The sequence below is a fragment of the Mytilus galloprovincialis genome, chromosome 1, assembly GCF_965363235.1.
Source record: "Mytilus galloprovincialis chromosome 1, xbMytGall1.hap1.1, whole genome shotgun sequence".
NCBI lineage: Eukaryota > Metazoa > Mollusca > Bivalvia > Mytilida > Mytilidae > Mytilus > Mytilus galloprovincialis.
Window position 1 is genome coordinate 118,227,394 of NC_134838.1, and position 12,169 is coordinate 118,239,562.

A 12,169-nucleotide genomic window follows, 5' to 3' on the forward strand; every position below is an offset into this window, starting at 1 on the left:
AGAATTTTAGACATAAACGATTCATTATCTTAAGAAAAGAGATTGAAGCATTGTCTTTGCAGTATGTAGCAGGTTATTTGATAAAAATACAACTTTTTATCACTTCGTGCATTTCCGCAAGTTCCGGTGCTTGTTACTCGAAAACGTACATCAACCTAAATTTTGGCGGCAAAATAAGTTTGTTACTTCATTTAAAAGTGATAAAAGTTGCCTCCAGTATATGTTTAATCCATTTATTGCATTAAAAACGTCATGTTCCTTTCCAAATAACTTGTCAAACATCGTTTATTTTTGTAAATTTTCTTGCATTCGTCCGTATTGACCGATTTCTAAACTACGGATCTGAACCGGACCAGCTATGAACGAAATCCGTACTTTTACAATAATTACTAGGGACGCACGTATGGAACAGCTGACAGAAGAATACTGATCCCAAAGGGAAAAATAACGTATTCCACACGCATTAAGAGACTTTTGGTTACATCTAATTGATTGGTGTATATAATTCCCTATATTTTTTATGGATTGTTACAAAGTTGCTTAACTCTGAGACTATTAATTATATTATGGCCCAGCTTAAAAACTTTTATATTTTTTGATTAGAAACACTGAATTTCATACACAAGATAGGTTAGAATTGAATTGTAATTGATATATTATAATTTCTTTACATTTTTTAAAATAAAAAAAATATTTTTTTCTAGTGGTAGCTGAGACTACTATAACACATGTGTAGTCTCAGGTGCTAGATATTAAATATTTAGTTGATAGTTTCTCACAAGAACTTTAGTAAAACTTAAACAACTTTTAATTTGAAATGTTACTTTAAATTGTATACTCAGATATGAATTGAATAATATAAAAAGAACATTATTTACATATGAACCTTATACTATAGCAAAATCCAAACATTGTAGCACACTGCGCGAATGAGCACTTCTCTTTCAAATCTCACCACTTCTCCCTATCAGTTTCAAAAAGAGAAGTCACTTCTCCCTATAATTCTGAAGTAGTGTGAGCCCTGGTATTGTTACAGTTTTTTACCTGCTCTTGTAGCTATAGATACAGTATAACCTGTATGTGAAAGACTTTTTCATTAAAGGGTTAGTGATAAAGGGAAACTTCTCAAAACCAGCTGCCCATAGGACCATGGCAGTCAGCAGGTTTTCTGAAAATGGGAAATCACCAAGAGTTATTTCCCTTAAATGTGTGTGTGTGGTTGAGTATATTTGATTTGGCCAGTATTAGGGCAGAACAGGTGTTCAGAGGGACCAGTTTAGAGAAGTTTCACTGCAACCTCAGGTACTTTGGTGTACTCAATATATTGTATTGTATAAAATCTGATAATTGAGACAGCAAGGTTTAGTTACCTCTTGTTCTAGCACTTCTATAGTGCAACATATTGTTGGACATAAACTAATAAAAGAGTTTTATACTAATTAGTTCTCATGTAAATCACAGTATACCCGATGCAGTGGTGATGTTGTCAGACATTGTGAAAAGAAAATCTAATATTTCCAGTTACTGACTAACCCTCTAATTAAGCCCCTGCCTCAATTTTGAAGGGAGGCAATTATAATATATTTCTGTTAGGATCTGTGTTTATACCTTATTAACAATTAAACAATCAAAATTAAACACAACCTAATGGTTTAACCATTATGAAAACAAGAATGTGTCCCCAGTACACGGATGCCCCACTCGAACTATCATTTCTATGTTCAGTGGACCTTGAAATTGGGGTCAAAACTTTTATTTGGCATTAAAATTAGAAAGATCATATCATAAGGAACATGTTTACTAAGTTTCAAGTTGATTGGACTCCAACTTCATCAAAAACTACCTTGATCAAAAACTTCAACCTGAAGCGGGACGAATGGACGTACAGACGCACTGACGAATGAACGAACAGACAGACGAACAAAAGACGTACAGACCAGAAAACATAATGCCCCTCTACTATTGAAGGTGGGGCATAAAAAGAATACACCTAAATGAATTCCATTCAGTATTTTCTGACTTAAATCTGTGTAATCTGTATCTATAACAGAATACTAACCACAAATTCTAGATCTTCCATGGAATACTGATCATCTGAACCATCACTGGGTTTAGGGATTGCTAGCAAATATCCAAGCTTCAAAATATCAAAGTCTATAAAATTTACAGTTTCAAGTTTTGCTAAAGACAAGTAAAATCAATTCAAACACATGAAACATTTCTTTTATAGATCATAATTAAATTATTTAATTACAGATTATTAAAAGTTATAGGTACTAAGGGTCAATGAAATAATTCAAAAACCTAGCTTAACCTTACCTTCAGGGTTTATACACTGAGCTAAATGAAGACAACATATTTAATAAAAAGTAAAATAGTAAAAAAAGTTCTACTTTCATCTAGTTCAATTTAAATTGATCAGCTGATATACAAATGATTTGGGTTATTCAAGGGTTAGAAAAACAAATATAACAACAAATAAAATCAAACAAGCAGTTGCTTAAATGAAACATGTAACCCTAACCTCTGTTAAACTGTTATTACAATAATAGATTTAAAAACTGTTTGAAACATATGATTCTGATACATTATGAATATATATAGAAGTGGACATGGGTTCATTAATACCTGTTAAAATTAAGGATAAAATACCTGAGGTAGATAAATAACATTGCATTCTGTTATATCTTCACTCAATCTGTTCAACTCCTCCTTAGCAACTAGTGTCATAAAATCTGGTAAACCATTGTATCGTCTCTTCTCTAGAAAAAAAGCCCACATAATTACTTCTACATTATAAATGCAGTGCAATCATTTAAAATTCGATTTAAGTTATGCACAAAAATTATTTTATATCTTAATTTCAATATGACATGCTTCTTTCATTTAGTAATCCCTAGGTTTGTTATCACTTTGACATGCTACTTTCATTTAGTAATCCTTAGGTTTTTTATCACTTTGACATGCTTCTTTCATTTAGTAATCCTTAGGTTTGTTATCACTTTGACATGCTACTTTCATTTAGTAATCCTTAGGTTTGTTATCACTTTGACATGCTACTTTCATTTAGTAATCCTTAGGTTTTTTATCACTTTGACATGCTACTTTCATTTAGTAATCCTTAGGTTTGTTATCACTTTGACATGCTACTTTCATTTAGTTATCCTTAGGTTTGTTATCACTTTGACATGCTACTTTCATTTAGTAATCCTTAGGTTTGTTATCACTTTGACATGCTTCTTTCATTTAGTAATCCTTAGGTTTGTTATCACTTTGACATGCTACTTTCATTTAGTAATCCTTAGGTTTGTTATCACTTTGACATGCTACTTTCATTTAGTAATCCTTAGGTTTGTTATCACTTTGACATGCTACTTTCATTTAGTAATCCTTTGGTTTGTTATCACTTTGACATGCTTCTTTCATTTAGTAATCCTTAGGTTTGTTATCACTTTGACATGCTACTTTCATTTAGTAATCCTTAGGTTTGTTATCACTTTTCCATGACCTGGGCCAATTTATTTGCAACATTATTCCTCCCTAATGCTTGGGACTAAGATTTAAAAATAACCGCCCAGTGCAGGTGAAAATGTCCACCAAATCTTAGGCTTGCAAGAATTATTTCTAAAAAAGTGTCATTTAGTTGTGAAGAATTCTTACGATGTTAAAAGATCTTTTATAATCATATTTTATTTACATCTATTTAACAACATCACTTTATTTTTAGGGGTTTGAAGTCGTGTTTAACCGTTCTGTATTTGACAAAATGCTTAATCAAATATATATCCTTCATAATATAAGTTCCAAAAGGAAAAAATATTCTGGAATATTATTTCCACAGGAATAAATATTACAGTATATGTTCCTAACGGAATAAATAGTATAGAATATTTGTTCCAACAGGAATAGATATTATGACAATGTTTATTACAAAGTTTCCATTGGAACTTCTGTTAGGCAGAACAAATAAATGTGACAATCACAATTAATTTTGTCATTTTTTATAATCTTCTTATAGTTTGAAACAAAGATCCATTTACAAAACATAATATTAACATACTTTCATCTAAATCTTCATCTACATTAGGATTGACAACAAATCTGTTCTGCACACTCATCTCATCAAAATCTACCTAAAACAAAACTTGTAAAAATGATTTCTTTCAATCAGACTTTGCTAATAGTTCACTCTATAATTACTTTATTTGATATACCGGTATGTAATTGTCACATATTCTTACATATTCAGTTTATAGCGAATAAAGGAAAATAAGTACATACTTGAGCAATATAAGCCAATTTTCTTTTTAAAATGTCATAATAGTTACAGGTCTAAACTGAACTATGCTTTGTGTCTCTTTCAGGTAATTTGTAATGTTACAAAAAGCAGTGACAAAATCTGCACAATTTCACCAAAGCAGCCATTCATCATTACAAGTGTATATTCCAGGGCACATATAAAATGAAGCTTTAAATTATATTGCAAAGTTTACTTAGCAAAGCTATAACAAAGAACTCTGACCTATTGAACCTGTGGTTTTGCATTAAATAAGCAGTTTATTTCTTCAAAGTATTTTTTAATACCTGTATCATGCATCAATTGATTTAACTTACAATTTTACTTATCAGATTTGCAATTCTGTGTAGTTCCTCTCCAAATTTAAGAGACACCTGTAATATCAAAAGATTATTATAGATTTAGTTATCCTTGACCATCAATTTGTTTCCTAAGCTAATATGTTAGAAATTTCACGGTTGTTGTTCAATTTATTGATAAGTTCATAGACTCAGGACAATCTGAAGCTTTTAACATTGAACAGATAACAATCTTTTGTGAAGACAGTAAAATTACCATAGTTGATTTTGTCAGTGGGTTTCTGTCTTATTGAAATATACCCAACTTTTCTTTTTATTCACATAAAATTTCTATACAAATATATAGACAATAACTTCTTAGTGTCTTAAATATCAGCTGTATTTGTATTAGTATAACAGTAAGGTCACTTGCAGGATAAATACATATATTGATGCACAGAGGACTCCTTTCATGTACATGGAATAGGCTGTAACATAGAAAGCCATAAATTTTAAATATAACTTACTTTTTTAAATATATCAATGGAATGTGACTGACTTTTACATAAGTCTCCTATACTAATTGCATGGTATGTGGTCTGAAAAGATAAACATGTGGACTATTAAAAGAACACAATCAGTATATACAAAATGGAAATAATTCATTAAATAAAAAACTGACAATAGGTGCTTATTTTTGGGGCATAACAGAAGTCTGACATACAACTATGGTAATGACAATACAAATAACAATTAATGATTTTTTTTTAACTTCAGTACCTATAAGCTTTCAAAAATTAAGTTTACTTTATTTTTTTATTATATATTTTTATTGTTTTATTTTTTAGTGATAGTATGGTTTTCATTTGTTTAATTTTTTCAGCATTAAAATTTCTTAATCTAATTCCCTGACCAAAGGAATGGCCCTACAAATTCAGCATTTCCCATATAATTTATGATTCTAAGGGGCATAACTAGTAAAAATAAAAATAGTTGATCATCACTGACTTTCTAACTTGTCTGAGAAATTTCAATGCGACCATTTTATCGAAGTTTCTTTATAATCTGACAAAAAATGGAGACAAAAGAGCATCTAGAGTTATCTTATGCTCCCAATGAGCATTGACAAGAATGACAATAAAGTTATCTATTAACAGTTGGTCAATTCAATGTGATAACATGCTAGAATTTGAATAGTCTATACATACTCTATAGAGAGCCTGCCAATCACCAATTGAAGCCTGAGATTGTTGCATTCTTGAGAGAACCTTCTGGAAATAATAAAATTTAACTAATTAATTCTAGTCTATATCAACGTAAAACATAATCTCATATCCCACTATGTAAATGGAATAAATCTGCATTCAAAATGGATAAGTTTAAATGGTAACTTGTTTTCCCTGATTCAATATATTTTTTGTTACAAAGGAAGATTTTTAAGAAATAGATAATTCTCAAATATATGAATATTTGTGATATAAAAAAGATTTTTTTTTTTAATTTGTCATACACTTCATAATGTCCTCTTACAAACCTAGGGGCCTCGGTGGCCGAGTGGTCTAAATAGTTACTACTGTAATCACTAGCCAATCAACACTGAGGTTGTGAGTTTGACCCCCGCTCGTGCAGGTGCACTCGACTCCAATCTTACTCGACTAGGATTGTCAGATTTCCCATCAAAAGTCGGTGGTCTTCTCTGGCTTCCTCCATCAATAAAAACTGGCCGCCACAAAATAGCCTTAATGTGGTGCTTAAAAGTGGCGTTAAAAAAACAAATATCAATCAATCTTACAAACCTGTAACATGTTTGTTTGTGAATGATCAGATTAATGAAATATGCAAAATTGGTTTTACAATGTGAAAATTCAAGTTATTTCCCCTTGATTGGCTTCACTTCTATTTCCTTCCATTCAAACTTTATTTGACATAAAATTTTATCACGGTTTCATTATTTTTAAGTCAATTGTATTTCCATTTAATGTTGATGCTGACTAATGCATTTTCACAAACTACTTGGGGGTAAGAAACACATTTTGCAGACCTCACTAAGCATAATTCTTTACCAATTGTTACATTATTTTGATTCTAGCACAATCATTTATCAATGTACATCCTATCAATACTAATGGTTAATTCATAAACAACCCTTTGAAATCATAATATAACTTTGTAAATTTGTTATGTTCTTAGAGATGCTTAAAGAGTGTATTTTAATGAATACCTTTTTTTGATATAATATAATAAGTAATTACCTGTATATCTTTGACATTTTTTAGGTTATCAGACAGAGCTGACACTATCTCTATGTTCCTTGGGGTGATGAAGAATGATACTGCATCATGTCGCTGCTTCAGAACAGACTGATCTCTTAAAGGCCTCAAAAACCATACTCTGTTATAAACATAATTATCACCAGATGCTCCGCAGGGCGCAGCTTTATACGACCGCAGAGGTTGAACCCTGAACGGTTGGGGCAAGTATGGACACAACATTCAAGCTGGATTCAGCTCTAAATTTGGATTGTGATTAAATAGTTGACACAGCATAGGTGTCGGACACAGAATGAATGTGGTCTAATGAACTTAAAATATTTTTTTTGCCTTTGAGCAATTCACTATGCTGTTGAATATTACTCCTCTCAAAAAAATGTTTGAAGAAATTTTCTTTTTATTTATGAAATCTGAAATGAGAAAAATTTACCCCCCCCCCCTTTTTTTTCACATTCTCCTTTCCCTTTTTCCAAAACTGATCTCAATTCAAATTTCTAATGGAGTTTGCAACAATAACTACTAATTTAAATACATCATAAAATATTAATTAATTTAATTTATCAGTTGGTAGTAAAAGTGAATATACATTGTATATTGTATAAAACAATGATTTAAGTTGATTCAACTACTATTCTGGACAAAGAAAGATAACTCCAATCAATTGAAAATTTCTTGCTATTGCACAATATATTGTGCAATTAGATATTTCTTGCTATTGCACAATACTGTGCAATTGAAAATATTTGCTATTGCACAATACTGTGCAATTGAAGATTTCTTGCTATTGCACAATACTGAGCAATTGAAAATTTCTTGCTATTGCACAATACTGTGCAATTGAAGATTCCTTGCTATTGCTGAATACTGTGCAATTGAAAATTTCTTGCTATTGCACAATACTTAATATAATAATTTTGGATCCTGATTTGAACCAACTTGAAAACTGGGTCCATAATCAAAAATCTAAGTACATGTTTAGATTCAGCATATCAAAAAAGCCCAAGAATTCAATTTTTGTTAAAATCAAACTTAGTTTAATTTTGGACCCTTTGGACTTGAATGTAGACCAATTTGAAAACGGGACTAAAAATTAAGAATCTACATACACAGTTAGATTTGGCATATCAAAGAACCCCAATTATTCAATTTTTGATGAAATCAAACAAAGTTCAATTTTGGACCCCGATTTGGACCAACTTGAAAACTGGGCCAATAATCAAAAATCTAAGTATATGTTTAGATTCAGCATATCAAAGAACCCCAAGGATTCAATTTTGTTAAAATCAATCTAAGTTTAATTTTGGACCCTTTGGACCTTAATGTAGACCAATTTGAAAATGGGACCAAAAATTAAGAATCTACATACACAGTTAGATTTGGCATAACAAAGAACCCCATTTATTCAATTTTTGATGAAATCAAACAAAGTTCAATTTTGGACCCTTTGGGCCCCTTAATCCTAAACTGCTGGGACCAAAACTCCCAAAACCCTCAAACCCAACCTTCCTTTAGTGGTCATGAACCTTGTGTTTAAATTTCATAGATTTCTATTTACTTATACTAAAGTTATGGTGCAAAAACCAAGAATAATGCTTACTTGGGCCCCTTTTTGGCCCTTAATTCCTAAACTGTTCAGATCTCAACTCCCAAAATCAATCCCAACCTTCTTTTTGTGGTCATACACCTTGTGTCAAAATTTCATTGATTTCTATTTACTTATACTAAAGTTATTGTGCGAAAACCAAGAATAATGCTTATTTGGGCCCTTTTTTGGCCCCTAATTCCTAAACTGTTTGAACTAAAACTTCCAAAATCAATCCCAACCTTCCTTTTGTGGTCATAAACCTTGTGTCAAAATTTCATAGATTTCTATTTACTTAAACTAAAGTTATAGTGCGAAAACCAAGAAAATGCTTATTTGGGCCATTTTTGGCCCCTAATTCCTAAAATGTAGGGACCAAAACTCCCAAAATCAATCCCAACCTTCCTTTTGTGGTCATAAACCTTGTGTTAAAATTTCATAGATTTCTATTCACTTTTACTAAAGTTAGAGTGCGAAAACTAAAAGTATTCGGACGACGACGACGACAACGACGACGACGCCAACGTCATACCAATATACAACCAAAACATTTTTAATTTTTGCGGTCGTATAAAAATTCAAGCAGTGAACAATAAAATAATTAACCATTTGGGTGAAGGTTGGAACCTGTTAAAAAACATTTAAAACTGCTGCATTTGTTTGTACCAGTTCCAAGTCAAGAACCTGTTTTTCAGTGGTTGTCGTTTGTTGATGTGGTTCATAAGTGATTCCTTTTTTTTTTATATCGATTAGATTGTTGGTTTTCCTGTTTTGAATGGTTTTACACTAGTATTTTTTGTGCCCTTTATAGCTTGCTGTTTGGTGAGAGTCCAGGCTCTGTGTTGAAGGCCATACTTTCACCATTAATGGTTCACTGTAACAAATTGTGACTTGGTTAAAGATTTGTCTCATTGGCATTCATATCACATCTTCTCATATCTATATAGCAAAAATAACTTCTGGAAAACATTTCTTTGTTTCCTGGAAAAAGCAGACTCGAAATATGATTAACACTAAAACAAGTGCACATGCTGAAATTTAACTATCTGACATTTCTATTTCTTGGATGCTGGGAAATTATAATTAAAAATATTTGCTGTCCAGATGAATTATGGGATATAAACTTTATTCTCTAATTTTATTTAACTGACCTCATTTGCCTGCTACCTATCTGTGATCTACACCTGTTCAATATACCTGTGTAATAAAACACATATTTCATTTAAAAAATACATAGGAATGGCTACTTCAATTACAGTAAATTATGATTCATTAATCTGTCCACAACTATATAAAACAAGAATGTGTCCATAGTACACAGATGCCCAACTCACACTATCCTTTTCTGTGTTCAGTGGACGGTGTAATTTGGGTAAAAACTCTAATTTGGTATTCTAATTAGAAAGATAATATCATGGTAAACATGTGTACTAAGTTTCAAGTTGATTGGACTTCAACTTCATCTAAAACTACCTTGAACAAAAACTTTAACCTGAAGAGGGACAGACAGACTGACGAACGAACACACAGACCAAAAAACATAATTCACATAAATGGGGCATAAAAATTAGCTATTCCAGAATGATACAATAAATTAACTATTACATGAGATAGATCAAAGCATGGTCTATTCTATTCAGATTGGTTGAATTTTTATCTGTACCATTTTTCTGTGTTTTATTCTTTTTTAAAAGAAACACGTCTCCAGTTTGCAGGTGACACTACAACTTTAAAAATATCAAGGATAAAAATACTGTAAAAAATTCAAAGCAAAAACAAAAACAAGAGGCTCTCAAGAGCCTGAATCGCTCACCTGGTAAACAATGCCTTATTGAACATATTGAACCATGCCAGGCAAACATGTACAGCTAACAATTCTTCAATATTACAAATATATATGACTTACTGTTTATAAATAAAGAAAATGAGACCAAAACACAAACACTTAAACCTTAGCAATGGACTGTGAAAATGAGGTCAAGTTCAAATAAAACCTGCGTAACCGACATATAGATCATAAAATATTTTCATACACCAAATATAGTTGACCTAATGCATAAAGATTTAAAAAAATAGACCAAAACTAAAAAAGTTAACTTTGACCACTGAATTATGAAAATGAGGTCAAGCTTAGATGACACCTGTCAGCTAGACATGTACACCTTACAAACATTCTATACACCAATTTTAGTAGACCTATTGCATATAGTATAAGAAAAACAGACCAAAACACAAAAACTTAACTATAACCACTGAACCATGAAAATAAGGTCAAGGTGAGATGACACCTGCCAGTTGGACATGTACACTTTACAGTTCTTCTATACACCAAATCTACTAGACTTATTGCTTATAGTATCTGAGATATGGACTTGACCACGAAAATTTAACGTTGTTCACTGATCCATGAAATGAGGTCGAGGTCAAGTTTAAACTGTCCGACAGGCATGAGGACCTTGCAAGGAACGCACGTACCAAATATAGTTATTCAATTCTGCCGCCGGATCACTATCCCTATATCAAGCTAACTGCAACAAAAGTTGCAGGCACGACAAAAATGATCAAGACAATTTTTTTAACTAATCATTTATTAAGAGAAAAAACTTGCATACATGTACTTACTATACATCTTTTTCTAAAATAAAATTTTACCCTGCTAGGTAGAGAATAGGTAGGTAGATTATGTTGGACATTGTTAAACTTTGAACCCCTTAACTAAGAAACATTGACTATGAAGATTACCTCAGTACCATAGTATTAGTGTGTTAAAATATGGCCACAATAAAAAATCCTCAATTCTCATCCCCTCCCATATTGATTTTTCGAGTCTCAAAAAAAAAAATTTAGATTTTTAGCCAATTTTATGTGATTTTGTTTTAAATTGACATCTCTTTCAATTAAAATAGTTGACTGCTAAGCATTGTACAACTGACCACTTCAAAATGCCAAACCAATCTACAGCATTTAAGCTAAGAAAAGTGTTACGAAAATTTTAACATTTTATAGTATCGGCAAACAAGATGAAGTTTGTTGATCATGCCAAAAGCACTTATACTTTACAACTTGTCACAACAAAGCTGAGGTAATCTTCATACCAAATATTAAATCAATCTGATGCAAAGTAGCTGAGAAAATCTCAGTTTTCAAGACAAATGGAAGGACAGGCATCTGTAAACCTTAAAACACAATACAACGGTGTTGCTTGAAGATAAAAATATTTCGATTTATAGTTAATCATCGTAAATACCTGTAGTTAAATAATTTCATTAATAACAGTTAGGCATGGACCATTTAACTTGTAGGGGGACATGGTTTTTTTTCTGGTCAGAATATTTTCTATTTTTTGGAAGTAGCACAACAAATTATTTTTTTTGCAAATTGCAAATTGAAAATTTCAGGACAGGTAGACCTTGACCTAATAAATATTTTAACTTCTAGTCTTTTTTGCTCTAAATGCTGGAGTTTTTTAGATATAAGCCAAAAACTGCATTTTACCCTGTGTTCTATTTTTAGCCATGACGGCCATGTTTTTAGACAAAATAGAAAATAAAACACAAACTTTATTTTATACACCCTACTGATCATTCAGTTGAAGTTTGGTTGAATTTGGTTGAGTAGTTTTAGAGGAGAAGATTTTTTAAAGTTAGCAAATATGATGAACAAATTGTGAAAAAATTGTCATTAAAGGACAATAACCCCTTAAGGGGTCAATTGACAATTTTGGTCATATTTAACTTATTTG

The 12,169-nt window shown here is 31.4% G+C and overlaps 1 protein-coding gene across 3 annotated transcripts in view; it reads right to left on the reverse strand.

Moving 5' to 3' along the window:
• LOC143054337 (mutS protein homolog 5-like) overlaps positions 1–12,169 on the reverse strand; it is a 42,333-nt gene that overhangs the window by 8,715 nt on the left and 21,449 nt on the right. For all 3 annotated transcript variants that reach the window (XM_076227332.1, XM_076227323.1, XM_076227341.1), the window contains exons 10-18: positions 9,579–9,624; positions 6,828–6,966; positions 5,784–5,846; positions 5,103–5,174; positions 4,615–4,671; positions 4,061–4,133; positions 2,653–2,762; positions 2,060–2,137; positions 1,371–1,416 (exon numbers count right to left, since the gene is read on the reverse strand). In XM_076227332.1, the coding sequence (XP_076083447.1) occupies positions 1,371–1,416; positions 2,060–2,137; positions 2,653–2,762; positions 4,061–4,133; positions 4,615–4,671; positions 5,103–5,174; positions 5,784–5,846; positions 6,828–6,966; positions 9,579–9,624 (684 nt within the window). The remainder of the gene's footprint in view (positions 1–1,370; positions 1,417–2,059; positions 2,138–2,652; positions 2,763–4,060; positions 4,134–4,614; positions 4,672–5,102; positions 5,175–5,783; positions 5,847–6,827; positions 6,967–9,578; positions 9,625–12,169) is intronic.